This window comes from Hydra viridissima, unplaced genomic scaffold (genome assembly GCF_058129835.1).
Source record: "Hydra viridissima isolate aposymbiotic clone 2 unplaced genomic scaffold, HvirCarnegie_v1 scaffold_3, whole genome shotgun sequence".
NCBI classification, from domain to species: Eukaryota; Metazoa; Cnidaria; class Hydrozoa; order Anthoathecata; family Hydridae; genus Hydra; species Hydra viridissima.
In genome coordinates, this window is record NW_028324302.1 from 3329943 (window position 1) to 3348776 (window position 18834).

General features: G+C 28.3%; 2 protein-coding genes and 1 long non-coding RNA gene across 3 annotated transcripts; 2 read left to right on the plus strand and 1 right to left on the minus strand.

Annotated features, from left to right (window-relative positions):
* Window positions 1–237: 237 nt before the first annotated feature.
* Window positions 238–3399, plus strand: LOC145180225 (fibroblast growth factor 1-like). The gene is made up of 3 exons (XM_080055080.2): window positions 238–514; window positions 2534–2634; window positions 3005–3399. Exons 1-3 carry the CDS (start codon window positions 268–270, stop codon window positions 3209–3211), a joined length of 555 nt encoding a protein of 184 aa, XP_079911206.2. The 5' UTR covers window positions 238–267; the 3' UTR covers window positions 3212–3399.
* Window positions 3400–9619: 6220 nt separating this feature from the next.
* On the minus strand, window positions 9620–15261 carry LOC149890616 (glutathione S-transferase 3, mitochondrial-like). The gene is made up of 5 exons (XM_090083091.1): window positions 14985–15261; window positions 12210–12286; window positions 12015–12072; window positions 11823–11895; window positions 9620–9935 (listed from the first exon to the last, which is right to left on the minus strand). Exons 1-5 carry the CDS (start codon window positions 15111–15113, stop codon window positions 9835–9837), a joined length of 438 nt encoding a protein of 145 aa, XP_089939217.1. The 5' UTR covers window positions 15114–15261; the 3' UTR covers window positions 9620–9834.
* A 2937-nt stretch (window positions 15262–18198) lies between these two features.
* Window positions 18199–18687, plus strand: LOC149890617 (uncharacterized). The gene is made up of 2 exons (XR_016451139.1): window positions 18199–18371; window positions 18540–18687. It is a non-coding gene; the product is annotated as an uncharacterized LOC149890617 (long non-coding RNA).
* Window positions 18688–18834: the final 147 nt, after the last annotated feature.

An 18834-nucleotide genomic window follows, 5' to 3' on the forward strand; every position in this document is an offset into this window, starting at 1 on the left:
CACAAAAGCAGTCTTCATTTACACTTATAACTTTAAAAGTATTAATTACTTAATAATTTTATCATTTTAATGTTTTTTTTTTAAATGTTTCAAATTACTTTTTTAATATTTTTTTCTAAAACTCGAAATTTTGTTAATTTATTAGAAATTTGCTCAGTTTATTTGAAGTTTCTTCGTTTTTTAGAAAAAATTTTTTAGCAGGAGTTTTAGGATTAAGAAATATTTTTTTTTTTTTTAGAAATTTAGAAAAATATTTTTAAAAAAACAATGCTTCTAATTGAGGGAGTTTTCCAGAAGACAATTTTTATTTATGTCGTCATTAAATTTTCTCAATCTTTATCCACCTTGGTACCAAGAAATGAAAAGTCACCATTAATTAACGATGAAATGGTCAAGTATTTAAAGCATCCTTCTTACAAAAAAAACATACTTCTCTATTCAAAGCAAGGCTATTTTTTATCAATAGGGGATGACGGAAAAATATCTGGAACTCACGATGGTTCTTCACCTGACGGTAAGTCTATGATAAGTATTAAATTATTTCTGTATTATCGTTTGAATGGAAAACAATTTTAGCGACATCAATGTTGATTATTTGAAAAAATAAATAAACTGAAGACACGTTGCGTTATCTCGTGAATTCTCCATTCAAAAACTGAACTCTGTTAGTTTCGCGGATTTACTATTTTTTCAATATCGCAAGTTTCAAAAGAATTTAGATTTAATCGTAAGATCCTTATATAAACCAAAGGCTAGACTGAAAAATCAACTTAATGCAATTTGAATCGCGCTAAGTTGATTTTTAGACTTAGGAAAACGTGTCGCTTTTTAATTATTTTGGTCATGAGATAAAACTGACCTTTCGGTGCTTTAATATGTAAGACAAATCAAATAATAAATTCACAGACTACATTCATTTAAAAAAAAACATTCAAGATAAAGATATCGAAGCATGACTTCAAATTTTATTATATTTATAACATCAGATTTTGCTATATGTGGTTTTATAAAGAGGGAGGTATATGATATAATGAGAGAGCTGCGATATGGCAGTGGCAGTTGCTACAACACCACTTCCAGTTAATTAAAAGTTTTTAAAATTTCAAACTATTTTTGACACTAAAAGTATTGGGTAAGGCCCACTGAAAATAGAATTATTTTGGAGTTTTACAAATTTATTAGGAGTATATTTATTTAATTTACAAATTTATTTGTTTTTTCAAACTTTATTTATTTTACAAAATGTTCAAATGTAGAAATTTGGGTTAGATTAACGAACCCCTTTGTTAAACTTCCCAAAGTTTTATTGACATGAGAATTCCAAAAACGCCTTTGTAACAAACATAAAACGTAAATTTTTGCAAGTTTCTATAGGAGTTTCTTTAGGAAATTCGGAAGGTTATAATACTTTTTCTTTGGTGAAACTCTTTGAGTTCTTCAAGAAATGAAAGGTACCGTTGACGATGGTCTCACGATATCGAAATAATCTAATGGATTATAACAAATATAACCTCAATGCTCGACAAATTTCAAGCCTCTTAACGCATTCCAAGAGAATAAGTAACGTGTAGATGAATCTTAAACTTTACGTTTATTCATCAAACTCGAAAATAATTTTCTTACGAGTGATTTTAATTTGTTTGTAAATAAGATTTCAGTCTTGAAGCACTTATTATTTTTATTATTATTATTATTATTATTATTATTATTATTATTATTATTATTATTATTATTATTATTATTATTATTATTATTATTATTATTATTATTATTACTATCATTATTATTATTATTATTATTATTATTATTATTATTATTATTATTATTATTATTATTATTATTATTATTATTATTATTATTATTATTATTATTATTATTATTATTATTATTATTATTATTATTATTATTATTATTATTATTATTATTATTATTATTATTATTATTATTATTATTATTATTATTATTATTTGTGTATTTCACTTATTTTAATTGTTTTATTTATTTAGATTGACATAAATGTTTGAGTAAAGAGATTTTTTAAAGTGAAATTCTTTCTTTGTCGAAAATTCGATTAGAATTTTTATTGCTTAAAACAATCAACACCAAAAAAAGAGCCGCGAATAAAAATCTGAAAGGCGAATTAAAATCTGAAAGGAACAAAATGACGTCATTAAATCCATAAAATATCTTTAAAAAGACAATTGTTGTTTCAGCAGAATATCAATTAAATATTTTTACAGAAAAAAATTTAAAATCTTACTCAAATATTTTCTTTTTTTTCCGATTTCCAAATTTTTTCTAAATACGTCATAAAAATATTAGTTCACGACCTCTTAATAAAATTCAACCATCCTTTCATATTTCCGAAAGAAAATCCAAATATGTGTATTAACGAGGAAAAAAATGTTCGACATTAAATTATCAAAAAACTAATTCCTATTTTTCTTGAAAACATGCGGAATTTTGTATTATTCTTTACTTATTTATACATATTTGTTAAATATTTATATATAAATTTCACTTTATTTGTTAGCGCAACTTGAGGTGCAATCATTTGGAGTAAATTACAAACGCATAAGGAAACCAGGTTCATGGTATCTTTCAATTGACAAAAACGGAACAGTTAAGGCCAAGGTTACATTTATTGCATTTAATTATAAAACCGTGTGTTTTCATTCTTAGCTGGGTTCAATGTTATAAAATTTACACTACGAATTTCATGAAAATTAAAGTTTTCATTGCGAAGTATGAGAAAATTCGCATAACAACGCTAACTGCCGACTGTGGCGCGACGTTCCGGGGTATGTTACTGCTGTACATGCGGCAGTCAAGGTGTTAAATACGTACGTATTTGTTTTATAACATCAACCCCTGCGCTGTATTAAACAAAAAAAAAACAACAACCAAAAAACACTTGCTGTATGGTCTAGAACTAAACTTTTTTAGGGAGACTTAAAAATGAAGTAGAAACAACGTTTTTTAAGATTTTTTTTTTTCTTTGTAGAGCCTTCCAAAAAATGATACTCTTTTCCAAGAAGTAATTGATAACGAAGGCTGGGCAATATACCGCAATGATTTAACTGGATACTTACTCGCGTTACAGAAAGATGGTAACCTCCAACATAATCTGAAGAGCTCCAAAGTAAAAAATAGAGCCAAGTTTCTAATCCTGTCATCATTTTCTAGTGGTGGAAGAAAACGGAAAGCATAACCAGAAGAAGGTTCTTTAAAAATTAAAAATTCTTACTTTGGGAAAAGATATTCTTAAATTTATTTTAATAGGTGTAAATAATGTAAAAAAAAAAAGTCGAAAATTGAAATTTATTGTTAGCTGTTTTACTTCATGTTTTAAAGGGTATCAATAAATTATAATAAATTATAATAAATTATATATTACTAGTATCATTTTCTACTTCCGTTTTTTAATACGTAACTGCAATCAACATAAGCATCATTTTTAAAATAATCAAAATTAAGATTTTTTCAATTTTTTTTTAAACAAACACGCGCAGATGTCTAAAAGACTATCATTTATCAAACCGATATGCAGCAGACATCCTAGATTTTATAATCTAGAAACGGGGAACTTTACTTTGAGGGGCCCAGCCAAGATACATGACCGAAAGAAGTACCACTAGATAAGTCAATTATGATAGATTCAAAAAAAAAAAAAAAAAAAAAAAAATTTAGTCGGAAAAAAAATAAATGAAACTAACAAAGTCAATTATGCAAAGAAAAGAACTTCACGAAAAAGAAAGAGTCAAGAAGCTTCAAATGATTTCGATACGTATTGGTCTGGGCTTTAGAACTACAGTAATAATACAAAAAACTATTTGGCAGAGTTTATTCCCGATCTTATTTCCAAAAAAAAAAAAAAAATACCATTCTTAAGTTGTTGACGTTCACATCAATCAACATTAATTAACTTGCACGTTTAGCAGTTTACTCCTATTCAGCGTAACAAAAACTGGTTGTAATAATAGCTATGGCAGGGTTTCAAGGTTAATAATTCTCAATAAATCTCAAGTTTGAAACTAGTACATTTTGAATAACTCATGTTGTCTTGAACCTTTCATTGTACAAAAAAAAAAGGAACGGACTATTTTCACGCAAAAAATTGTACTAAAAAGATTACTCTTTTTAAATAAGATTGAATTTGTTTTTTTAATAATTTTTTTTTTAATGTAGTTAGATTTCATATGTCTATCCTTATTTATAGGATAATAAACATAAACACTTAAAGATTATTCAATTTTTTATTGAACACATTACAAAATTAAGTCTGATTAAACTCTATAATATACGTTCAGTAAAACAAAATTTCCCTGCTAAAGTCAATTTACAAAAATTTTTATAAGAATATTTATATTTACAAAAGTATTTACAAGATCATTTATATTTGAATTTTATACTTGAAGAAAAATTTCTTTTTAAACCTCACTTTTTAAAATAAACATTTAAAAAAAAAACTGGATTATCGAGATATTCTCTAGCAAAGCAGCTTATCCAAGGATTTTGAGAACATCCAACGAGAAAGAGAGTGTAGCACCACACATTGCCAAAATAAAGATAAAGCTAAAGTTTCCCCATTCATGATTTTTTGGATCTTAAAGAAAGAAAGAAAAAAAGAAAGAAGGAAAGAAATATGTATGTATGTATGTATGTATGTATGTATGTATGTATGTATGTATGTATGTATGTATGTATGTATGTATGTATGTATGTATGTATGTATGTATGTATGTATGTATGTATGTATGTATGTATGTATGTATGTATGTATGTATGTATGTATGTATGTATGTATGTATGTATGTATGTATGTATGTATGTATGTATGTATGTATGTATGTATGTATGTATGTATGTATGTATGTATGTATGTATGTATGTATGTATGTATGTATGTATGTATGTATGTATGTATGTATGTATGTATGTATGTAAGTTGCAAGATTAACTAATCACAAGAATGTTTTATTTCAGCACCAGAACTGAATTTGATAAAATTCCTTAAATGATATGGATCCTTCTTAATTCATTAAATGAGTGTTAAAATGAATTTTTAAAAACATTTTTCTTTTTGAAAACTAGTTGGTGTAAAACTTACTATCAGTATAATAATCATGTGCATATGCAATTCTAGTTAAAATCCATAAAAACTGAATTAGAAAGCATATTGACAGGCACTAGAATTCTTTTATTATATAAGACAGTGTAAGGAAATTAGGAGAAAAAAAAAAGAAGTTAAATATATAGAATAAATAACAGTATTTATGTACAATATATATTAAGACTTATACATACTGGGTGCTTAATACCTCCTACCAGTAAACAGAAAACTGCTGGTGCACATATCTCCAATCTGAAAATTTCATAAAGTGACCAATAACAGCAATTTATAGACACACACATAAACACACACAAACATATAGGCATACATGCATACATTTACACACAAACAGACAGACACACACATACATTTTCTTATCTATATAAAACATACGTATTTTTAAGAGCACGCTGATAACATATGTACACATTTCCATCTTTAAATCCATTTTTAGTGAGACAAGAATCTAGACAGTAGAAAAATATAGCATTACATTTGATATATAACCATAGGCGCCGAGTTCACGGGGGCAACAGGGGCAGTGACCCCCCCAGAAATTTATACTAATTATATATAATCACGGATTATTACGGAGGCGAATAGATACTCTCGCCCTAATGATAATCTGTGATAATATATTATTAGTATAAGTTTCCAGGGGGGCCACTGCCCCTGTTGCCCCCGTGAACTCGGCGCCTATGTATATAACCAATATATTATCCAAATATCATATACATACTTATATTGGTTAATATATTATTACTACTACATGGTACTACTATTTAACATTACATTACTTTTAACAAAATCCATCTGAGTACTCAACTTTTTTTCAACAAGAAAAACTCTTATCTTTAAGTACTCAGTAAAACAGTAATAAAAAAAGTCAAAACAACGTATCCATATTCTGATTCGAACAAAACTGAATCCATTCGTTTATTTTCTTTATCTTTTTGTTTGTTTTATTTCTTTCTAACAATTAGTGAAGTTTCCATAAGATTTTAAGATGGTTCAGTCGAAAAATGTGTTAGTCAGCATATTACTGACATGTCGGCAATTTGTTCTACCTAACAGGGGTAAACTTGAAAATATATAGTTAATTTTTGAAGTTTAGCTCTTGTCCAATATAAAAATATTTGCGAGGCCGACAAATTCAACAATTTTAGTCTCAATATGCTCAAATTAACTTTCTCTTCTGATTGTAAATCTCCGGACCAAATTTATTTTATATTCGATAACTTTGGCTCCGTTTTACTTAATAACATATTTTGGTTCAATTTCTAAAGTTTTCGATGGATTCTTGAGTTGAGAGATGTGAAAGCTGTTCAACCCTATTGATATTGTAGGAAACAGCCTATGAAACTAAATTTTGTTTACCTAAATCAAAAGTTTTTTTTTATTAAATGAGAAAATTCTTTTTATCAAATACATATTTTGTACATATTAATGTTTTCCCGCCCATCATGCTCACTTAATACAGCAGATTATTAAATGTCAAAAATAAACAAAGCCATTACATTTCACAGCAATTCTTAAAAAACTGCCTATAAAGGTGACTGTCGCCAAGACGAGATTTCAGATTAATTTTTCTGAAGCATTTACCGTAAAACGTTTTATTTAAAAAAATTGATTTTTAAAAAGAACTATTAGGATATGAATTCTTCTCGTATAATTTACAGTTTAACTTAAATATAAGAAGCCATTGTATACAAGTTCTAATCATCAAATTCTGTTTACGGGTGCACTTTTTTTTATTTTTTTGTAATTCCCCACAACCTAATTACAGTTTATACAGCGAGTAAGCAAAGGCTTAACTTCATAGACTTATTTGACCAAGTTATCAGACATTCTTTAAATGATTCAGTGGTTAATCTTAAGACTCGCCTGCGGTTGCTTCTTACGACCATTTAATCGAAAAGATTCGTTTCATAAAAACCATCAGTCTAATATTTATAACAAATTCTAAATTTAGCATTCTTCCAATGCCAAATTATGTTAATATTTTTTTTAATAATACAAATGTTATATTAATAATAATCATTTTTTTACTTTCTTAATTACTGATAAATCATTTACACATTAATTTCTATCGGGGATAAATCGTAAATGTCATATTGATAGTTTTTATAAGACGGGCCCTGTTCATTAGGCACCGCAGTTTGGTTATTCGATTATTATGATTTGTAAAGATTAAATAAAAATTTACGTATAAATCATTTGAAATAACTCTAATTTAAAACAATTTGTATATTTAGACATACAAATTTACAGGATATTAGAAAATATTGCGCAGAGTTGCTGTTTGATTAAAAGCGATTTAATTCGATTTTAACAAATTTAAATAACAATTTTACAAACAAATGTAAACATGGCCACACCGAAAACCTAGCAGTGTTTTAAACGCATAAAGAGTTCTATTTTAATGAACTTCAGAAAATTAGATTTTAATTAACTTATAGAAAAAAATTTATTTTAATCGTTAACATTCGTGAAAAATCGAATAACCAAACTGCGATATGCGCTAAGGTTTTAACCATATTAGAGACAGAAAAACCGTATACAACATTATTTAAACCGTAACGATCGCGGCAATCAGCATTCAATCGATTATGCTTATTACTTATTTCTGACAGTTATCACATAAGGTAAAAAAAAACCATGTCAGCATAAATAAATCGTTTCTACTTGCTGACAGTCCAATATTAGGAGTACCCGTAAGTAATCAGTTATTTAAGTGGCAACCAAAAAAAAGAATTTAATTACATTTGAAGACACCACGGGAAGAAACGGCAGGGTCACATTTTTTCATTTTGAGATAAATCATTATTAAACTTTTAAACCTTTATAAGTTTCGAAGTTTTAGGAAAATTTAGAAAAACTTTAAATATGCATCAAATCATTTATTTGATTTGAATTCAAATACAAAATATGCTATTATGGTTAGTAAAGCTAGAAAGTATAAAAAGTCGAAACTTTCAAAATGTGACCCTGCCGTTTCTTCCCGTGGAGTCTTCATTTAATTTCATTTTTAATCAATTATTCCATCGTTATCAATGACCATTTGCCATCTTGTTGGTAGAGTTTCAATTCACTGTTTATAAAATTTAGTTTCTTTTAAAGAAAAGTATTCTTCTAGGTTCGATCATCGACATTTTTAATATTTTTATTCTTTAGGTAATGTTCCACGGAACGGAATAAATGAAAATCGAATGGTGCTATGTCTGGAGAAAATGGAGGATGTGGTAAAACCTCCCAGTTTAGCTGCCTTACTTTTTCTTGGGTTAATTTTGCAGCGTGCGGCCGGGCGTTATCATGTTGCAATATTAATCCTTTTAGGTTGACCAAACCTGGTCGTTTTACCAACAATTGGTTGTGCAATCTATCCAATTGTTGGCAATTCAGCCGTAATTGTTTCTCTTGGTTTCAATAGTTCAAAATGGATTATGCCTCCACAGTCTCACTAAACGCACAGTAACACTTTCTTTAAAGTAAGGGATGGTTTAGAGGTGGGTATACCTCGTTGATTCGGAGAATGCCATTGTTTGGTGCGCTTTTTGGTGCGGTACAAGACCCATTTCTCGTCACCAGTAACAATCCTTCGTAAAAACGGCTTACTTCTTTCTCTGCACAAAAGATGTGCAAATTGTACGCCGATGATCTTTATTTATCTCAGACAATAGTGTGGGACCCATATACCCTCCCTGTAAACCTTCCCGATTTCTTGAATTATTAACCGAGTAGTTTGAAGAGTGTTTGCTATATCCTGGATACTCAGTTTGGGATTCGTTTCCACAACATTTTTAAAACGTCATTATTAAAACTTATTGGACGCCCACCTCGATCGCCATCAGGCAAGTCAAGATTACTATTTAAAAATTTTTTAAATCAATATTGGCACTTATTGACCTTCAATACGTCTCCATACACATCACAAATTTTTGTTGTTGTAACTGTTGCACTGACACCTGATCAAAAATGAGACGTAAATATTCTTCAGTTGGTTGATTGTCCGCTATTTTACACCAGAGTAATAAAAACGTTTAAATTCACTTTAGTCATTAAATTCAAGGTCACAGATATTAAATTGCGCAATAAAACACATCTCTTTGCATTCACGCTCTGAGCTAACCTGAAGCATACTTCACACTAAAAGTAGTTGATTACTTATGGTTCCCCTAATAGTAATAGACTCTTCGTCATTGATTTCTGTAAATTAATTGGTCACTAGAAATAACCAGAAGCGAACGTTAACGACAGATGTTGGCCGCTCCTTCACGCGCAATTTATTAGATAATTATTCACACAGTTCGTTAACGGACGTTGTCATTATTTGGTGGCAGTTTCATCGGTGGTAGCTTTTTTACTACAATAAATGTTAGTGACCTTTGTGTCCCTATTGCCATTTTAATTTGATTAACCGCCTTGAAATCTATAAAAATCTAACCCGCCTACAGATACTGTTAAAAAAAAAAGAGAAGAAAAAGGGGATTTTAGTACAAAAATAGCTGCTTTTCTTTAAGTTATATTGGAACTTAGCAACAGTCTGACAAAGCAATTAGCAGTGATGCTATATTATAATACTGATTGATTAAAAGAATTTAAGAGGAAAAATAAGAATTAAAAACAATTTTAAAAAATCTGCTGATAAATGTCACAAAAAATCAAATTGTCAAAAGTCAAAGACTTGATTTTAGACGGTAGATGCTAAAAAAATGATGAGTTCACACTAGTTGAAGAAGATGCAGCGCAAAAGATATTGTTGTACCATACAATGTAAATAAAAAGATGTAACCAAAGCTTCCCCACATACGTTTTGCTGGTACTGAAATACAAGAAAAATTAACGTAAGATTACAATCTAGAAGTTATCCACTTCGGAGAAAAATTTCCGACACTAGATATAATGTATATCGGGTCCAGAATTTCTTATCCGAAGTTGGCTTTCGAAAGGATATAAAATGCAGCATGTTTTGCAGAAAGTCATCCTAGAAAAATAAGCAAGCACAAAACTTGCCATTGTTTTAAACTTGATTACGTCATATTGCACACGGAAATAGTTTAAATGCATAATATTTGGAGGTAATTTACATTTTACTAAATGAAGAATTAAAACCTTAAATTAGTGAAGTGAAGAAATAAATCTCTTCTTAAGGACGCAATAATAACCTTACAGTATAGCTTATTTTAACAAGTATGTTATTAAAAATATCTTTGTTAAATTACTTCGTTAAATATATTGGATTAAGGTAAGTATAGGTATTAAGGCCCACCTTTGTCGAATGCGCGGTAAAGAAATGCTGATTTTTTTTTTGCTGCCAGTGATAAAACCAGATAACTCTAATATTTTAATGTCGAAAAAAAGTTTCACAATTTATTTTTTCCCTAGCTTTTGATTAGTGGGCCTTATTACCCGCCGGGCCTTAATACCCATACTTACCTTATATAAAGATGTTATTAACAGATTAACAAAAAAAAAACAATTTCTGGAAATGTATTTAAAATATAAGGTATTTAAAATAGCTCTAGTTTAAAATGTGTATATTTAGACATACAAATTGACAGGATTTCAGAAAAAAATTGCGATACCTTGCAAACCTTATGCTATCTTGCTTCAAGACATTACGCAGAGTTGCTATTCGTTTAGAACCGATTTAATTCGATTTCAAAAAATTTTAAATAACAATTTTACATACAAATGTAAACATGCCACACCGAAAACCTGGCAGTTTTCTAAACGCATAAAGAGTTCTATTTTAATGAACTTCAGAAAATTAGATTTATTTTAAATGACTTATACAAAAATTTTTAAAAAATATTTCGTCAGTTGACAAAACTCATGTACAGTTTTATGGGAAATTGACTTTTATACACTGTGATGCCCAAATATTAACAACATATTGCAAGAAAAAGTCACTAAGTGTGTAAATTAATCCGAAATAGTAGTACTTTATCTAGAGATATCACATTAATATCTCGATAAATGGAACTTTAATAAAGTAAACTAAAACTTGATTATCTCAAATTAGCTGCAGTGTCACTTAATGAGTTTTACTTGTCAATAGACGATTTATTAAGTCCTATGTCTAAAACATACACTGAGTATATACCTGGTTCACACATCTGCAAGGTTTTTTTTTCATCAATCGACAAACTTTTTTAAATTTTAATTTCAATTAAAACAAAACTTCAACAAAATTTTAAAACTAATTAGGCATTTAAATTATTTTAGGATGCAACAGCTTTTTAAAACATCAATAACCAAGCGTTTAAAATAAATTGCCTTAAAAGAGATATTTTTTAAAGACCTTTTTACAAGGAAAAAAAAAAAAGATTTTTTATTTTAGAATTACTTTTCCCAGATTTTTATTGGATGCTTAAAACTTATTATCTTTTTATCTTTAAATGCCACAACAAAACTTAACACAAACATCAGAGTGCAAACTCAGTACAAATAAAACTTAGAACATAGAAAAAGAGTTTAAAACTTCATACAAAACATTAGAGTAGATGTCATTTAAGTTAAATGTCAAAAATATTCTGATATTGGTATAAATGTCAAAGATATCCTGGAAATCTGTATAAATATCCTGGAACTCTGTATAATTGTCAAAATTATTTTAAAGATCAATATAAATGTCAAAAATATTTTTTACTATAAGTTAATGCATTAAAAAGAATTTTTGGTTTAAAAAGTGAAAAACACAACTTACTGCCGGTGTAATATCCCTGGGCATAAACTATTCTAGATATAATCCAAACCACTCCTGAGACTGCAGAAATGACCTAAGTACAAGTTTCAGAAAATACTTTTTTAAAAAAGAAGAAATTTTTATTCAAGTATTAGTTTCACATTTAATTCATTCACGATCAATATGTAATATCTAAAACTTAATCAAAGTTACCGGGTGCTGAATTCCTCCAATAAGCAAGCAAAGGATAGTTGATGTATAAACTTCAAGTCTGAAAACACAAATTTTTAAACTTTCATAAGCTAAAAACAGATTATTTTACAAAATTTTTAATCTATTTACTATTTTTAACTGAAAATGAAAAATAATTCTGAAAACAAACAACAGAAGGACAACAACAAACATTACGTGTTTTGATGAACTCTTTGGTGGCAATTAAAAATTTTGCCCTCTTTAGTATCATCTTTGGCATACAAGGTTGGATACTAAGAAAAAAACAGACCTCTGCTTAATTGAACTGTTAAAGACTGTTAGATTAAATAATGGTAGAGAGCCATATTTATCAATAGCACAATGGTTATCATATAAATTCACAGCTAATATATATCAGTAGTGTAACTAAAAACTTTAATATTACAGATGAGTTTTTGACATGAACCCAAATAAATTTTTGTAAATCTATTACATTTACATTTGCGAAGTATACAATTAACTTATCAGTTTTGTAAATCACAATTACCTTTAAGGATATAATAGTCAACCTAGAGATGGGAATCGAACCCTTTTTTTAAAGTTCGGGTTCGGTTTGGTTCGATTATATCTAATGTTTGAGTTTGGTTCGGTTCGGTCTTAAGCTTAGCTCGGGTTCGGTTCGGTTCGGTATCAACACAACTGTTTTTTTATTAGTTACAAAGCTTTACATTCACAATGATAAAACACAAATAAATTAAAGTTGTATTAAGTAGTTAAATCATTGCAAATAATTTGAAATAATTTGCAATGCTTTTATACTGCAAGTTCAAAAGTTCAAAAAACAATGCAGTTGCTAATAGCTGCAGTTAAAGTGCACAAAACATTAAAGCAGTAACTTTCTGAACACAGATAATGGTAGCTTAAGTAGCCTACTGTCAAAAGTTTAGCTTAGTCTTTAAAGAAATAATAACTTATGGTTTAAATAATTTTGATTTAAACAAATTATTTAGAAAAAAATTTAAAAAATAAAATATATTTTAAAAGTAATTATTACTTACTAAAATTACTAACTCATTTTCTCCCAACACTTAAAATGAGAGATAGAACAAAATAATTCTAAATTCGCGGTATGTTACACATTAGGTTATGTGTTATGTTTTGTATTATGTTATGCATTGTAGTGATGTGCAAATTGCAAAATTTTCACATTTTCAAACGAATTTGGCTTGGTTAGGGTAAGGACAGTTGGTTTAATTTGGTTCGTTCCCAACAGTTTTAAAGTTCGGGTTCAGTTCGGTTTGGTAACAAGTAAAGTTCGGGTTCGGTTCGGTTCTGTCATAAATAAGGTTCTAGTTCGGTTCATTCGGTTCGGGTTCGGTTCTTTTCCCATCTCTAAGTCAACCCCTTGAATTTGAGAATTTGAACTTGTTTTTATATTTTTTTGAAAATGCTTTTATAGTTTTATTTAAAAGGAAAATTTATTTTGAGAAAGTTGTGTTTCAGCAATTTTGATTCAGCAACTGATTTCCAAGTTTATAATTATCAAACTAAAAAAATTTAGGTAAAAGACAAGCAGAAGAGGCAATAGAGAAGAAAAAAAAAAATTGTCTTTTTTCAATAACCAAAAAATTGTTAACTCATACTTAAAATTTTTTCACAATGTAAAATAAAAAATATAAATGTAAAAATAATTTAAAGTTAACTCAGGTATAATTATTATACAGGAGATTTTTCGTAAAAAAATTTTTTGTTATAAGAGTAAGTGAGAGTTTAGATAAGTGAGACAATTTTAATGAATACTTTCAATGATCCAATTATTTTTCAACTGAAAATTATTTCAATTTAAGTGCAGTGTAATTTCAGTAATAGCTTGTATGTATGGTTTAAGTAATTTTTACCAGATACAAGACCAAACTAAGTCAGCTACTTCGTTTAGAATTTAAAAATAAATAATTTTTTTCAAAAGAATTTTTAACTAATACTATAATTTGTTTGGATTGTTAGCATGGTTCAAAGTGATTTACTAGTGAGCGTTCAATATTTCTCATATCTGGTCTTTCAAAATATTTCTCTTCATATGTATAAAATTGTTATTAAATCAAAAGTTGCCAAGCAACCATTTAAAAATCTCATTAAAAACAAAAAAAAAAAAACAAAAACCATTCCACAAAAACAATTTAAAAAACAAAAATCATACCTCAAAAATATTTTTAAAATAGAAAGAATGATTTCTTTCCATTGTTTAGATTTTGGCATTTTATTGCTTTCATGGACTACCAAATATCACAAAACATGTTAACATTAGTTGTTTTGGTTTCTGATAGTAAAAGAAACCAGAGAAGATTTATGAGAGAAAAGCATTATATTAGTTTGTAATATGCCACAAGTTTAATTACTTTTTGAATATATTTGTTTCAATGTGATTTTTTTTTTTTTTTTTCAATGATGAGAACAAAGAAATATAATGCACCAGCAAATTTCAGCTTTTGTAAAAACTAATAAATGCAGAACATTTTTTATTATAGTTAGGCTACAATGATAATTCTTTTTTAAAACTACTACTACTACAAAAAAAAAAAAAAAAAAAAACTGCACCAGATACAAGCATTCGGCAAGTTGGTGTAAATAAATCAGTGTATAAATCAGTTAGCTGACCAAAATAATCCTAGGAAATATCCAAAGAAAAAGTGTAATAATTTTTATTTTTGATGAAATTTTATTCAGAGTAGTAGATTCAGAGTAGAGTTTTTAAAAGCCACGTATTATTCACTTTTTTGGATATAGAAAACACATTGGATATAGAAAACCCTAAAATTTCATCATTATCTCTTAAATAACTTTTTGGCTAAATCCAGTAACTACAGCATTTACTATACTTGAAAAAACGTATAATATACAATACGTCTGATTTAATATCAAATACCACGTAAATTTGAAAACCTTTTAGTATTATTTACGATTAGACTTAGAAATTAAAATTTGGGGCATTACCTGGACGTTGTACTTTTTTCTCGCATTAACAACTTTAATCGTGAAGTACGTTAGCATAACAATGCTCAAGAAAAATGTAAGAACAACATAACCATATTCTTTTGGTAGAGTAATGGTAATATCAGCCATACTTGGTTAATTTTAAGACGAGCTCCCTGTGTAGTTCCGAAACAGTATTTAGATAGCTCACGGAATAAACTCGTGAGTTTTATTTATTCATTTTAGCTTCGTCACCCTGATCATAAAAAGATTAAAATATTCGCCAATTATAAATGAGTTTTAAAGCCGAAGTTCCATTTTCCGATTGGATATCTTTTTTTACGCCTTTAGTCGACCGAGTTTTATTTAATCAGATTTTTTAAAAAGAATTACGGAGCAAACTTTTTTCAAGGAAGAGTATCATGCATCTTTTTTTGAAAAAATATTTTATGGGACTAAAGACCATTTTCAATTCCCTTATATTTTTACATGTAAAATATTTAATTACATGGGTTATGAAACTTTTTCTGGATAATTTTTAAAAAACTAACTTCTTCTCCAAAGTTTTCTTTAATAATGCTCTTGAATATTGATTTTATTTAAATACCACATTTTTGAACCTCTGCATTTATAAAACCCTCATACAGATGTCAGAAAAAAAAAACCTATTGATAAAAGAAGTTTAAAGCAACAGCAAATATATATAAAAAAAATAACTTAATTGGTTTCAAACATCTTTCCAAATTAAAAACTTTTTTGTGAAGATAAATTTTGTCAGGTTTCGTCAAAAGGAGTCCAAAAATCATTATCGTGATCCGGATTTTTGAATATGTGAAATATAGGGTCGTGATCCGGCTCAAGATTAAAGAAGACAGTGTGCAATTCAGCTCACCAGTTTCTTGAACCGCAATTTTGTAAAAGCCTGCTTATTAGTATAAACAAATTCAATTTGAAAATTTCTTGAAAATATTTCTTATTTTTGGGTTTATTCTTAAATTGTGCTGCTCAGCACTAAATATTTGACTTGCTTAATGCAATAACTAGTATTCACTTTATCGTAAACTTTTCTATTTGGTCTGTTTTCTTTATTGTCCTCTGGTGGTCTGAATTAAAAATGCAAAATGCAAGATTAGCTTTTTTTTACCAGTCGAAAAATCGTGATGAACTTAACACTTGAAAAATGGGTTTATTTTAGAACTAGAGCTGCTGGCTGGAGCTGAAAAGGTCAAGCTTTTTGGGAGAACTGCAGAGTTCGAAGCTCGATCTTCTCGCTTAAAAGGAAAGGAAGAAATTATTTTCCAATTTTTTTTATGTAAAAGCTTCGAACTCGGCAAATCTTCCAAAAAAACTCGATTTTTTCGGCTTGAACGAAGCTAGCAACTCTATTTAAAACACAATACCAACCTGTAAAAATGTGTTACAGTGTTATAACGTTTAGATGCCTGAAGTTTTTTTTTTTCGTCTACTTTTCTCTTTTTGCGTCCTATTTGAAACGTTTTAGATATTTGAAGACGAGAAAAGTTATTTACATTGCTATTTATATCAAATTGAAGTTTTATGCGAAAATCAAACAGTTAACTCGAATTAAAGTATGTTTTCTAAGTGTAAAAAAGGTTGAAGAATAAATCCGTTTTATAGTTTTAAATAAAGAATTTTAAATAGAATGACTCAGTTACAGGGTACATGCAAAGTAAAACTTAAAAAAAAAACATTTTACTGTAAAGCCCTTACTTACAAAACTGGTGTCAAATATACTCAACGACCCCCACGCGGTATGCTATTGTTATAAAAGTAGAGAACTACAGAACTTTTTTGACAAACTTCGCTCATGAAAAATAGCATCGCGAGCTTTTCATTTGTTTAGCTTTATGTGAACTTTAAAAAAACGTCATTTACACGTTTAGGTGTTATTATTCATTTCGTTGTATTTTATTATTGCTTGATACCTAAAAATAAAAACTAAATAATTTTCTTTTATAGAAGCTCTTTTTTTATTTAAATCTGATACCAAGATACTTATATTACAGAACTTATACTAAAAGAAATACCATAAATATTCTTTCAATCTTCTATACTTTTGATGTAAAGAATCTTGATTTGAATTTCACATTATTTATTTATTGCATAATATTTTTAATCCTTGTCTTTTAGAAACGAAAATTTTTCTTTATGAATTTTAAGATTCCTTCTAAACTCTCTAATTTTTTCCAATATTACACTTTTCTCAACAATTTTGTGACAATTTTTGATGATTACATAAAAGTTCTTTTCTGTCTTATAAGTTTTGAAATAAATGGCGCGCAGTATTAATTTACACTTAGTCGGGGTTGTTTCTTTGTTATCTCTAGTTCAAAAATTAAGGGCGATCGGATAAAGAGCGTACTCCTGAGTTCATTTTTAAAGTTGAATCTCAATTCCAAAGCTTCCACTTCCAATAAACGACGAGCGAGCGAAATTTTAAAGATTTCCTTTCCTCAGGGCTGTTGGAAATTGGGAACAGAGGCCGCATTCCTTCGCTCTCCTTTCCTTTGTGATTTTTAGCAATTTTAATGAATCCTTTTTCATTTTGATCAAAGAGGAATTTTTGTCAGCAAAAGTTTACAGTTTCAAAAAAAATATTCTTTCAAATCGCAAACTTCAAACTTTAATTGTTCCCTACTCTTTAGTATTCTTTTTATTTCAAATCTTAAGAACGTCTTGGTGGTACTTTTAAGTGCATTTTTTTTTTGTGGAAGAAAAAGTGAAGTTGAAATGCTTTTTAAATCATTCAATTAATGATGAACTTGATAATTTAACTAAAAATAGAGTTGACTTAAAAAGGAACGATTGATTTTATAGTGAATAGTTAGATAGCTACCAAAAGAGATTTTTGACTTTGAATTTTTTTTTAACTATGAGTTCCAGCACTAAGAGAAAGAGCATCTTTTTCAAATGTGATTTTAACATTTGAAAATCATCTGTTGCTATCAAAAACTATTACCTGCTTTCCAGATTTGAAGATGAAAAACAAACAAATATAAAACTTTCAAAGAAGCCGTTTAAAAAAAAAATTCTAAAAAATTGTACGTTTTAAATTTACTATACAAATTTCCTTCTAAAAAACAAAAAAACACAAACGCCATTTATTAATAAGACAAATATAAAGCGTTAAAATACGGCATAAAAAATTAACACGTATAAAACAAATACTGCCGTTAGTAATTAAGATTCATTAAAAAACGAATATAAAATGGCAGAAAAACGCTTCGTTTAGTATCATTGAGCACTTCGAAAGAACTTCTCAAAATGCAAACTAAAGTTGCCTTTATTTTGTTGTTGGTGTGTATAGCAGCAGTAGGCTATACAAACGGCCTTGTCGCAGGAGGAAACAACATGTATGGAGACTATGCTGCATCGCTTAAGAACAAGGTAGGTATTCTTCATTCAAAATGTATTCACGAGTTGGTAATGCAAAAAAAAAAAAAAAAATCAAAGTAAAAAAAAACAACAAATTTTAGGAGAATTTTTATTAGTACAAGGTATTTTGTTTTAATATATTGAACTCACGATGAAAAAGATTTTTTTGTTTTAATTTAGCGAATTTACGATGAAAAAGGGTTTGATATTTGCAAGCTGTGCGAAGAAAAACGAGCGTACGAAAGAAACAAAAAAGATCTTGCGAATCTAGAAGAAGAAATCTTGTAAAGATGTAAAAAGCAAAATAAAAATGCAGCTTCTTGATTTACGCATTTTGTATTCTTTTCGTTACAAACAAACGGTTTGCAAAACGTTATCGCTGCTCTGCGATAAAAAGCTCGTATGGTGTACCCTCTTGCATTTCGTTTGACATTGCCTCACTTTTGTTAATGCTAGTTTTTTCTAGTGTAAGAAA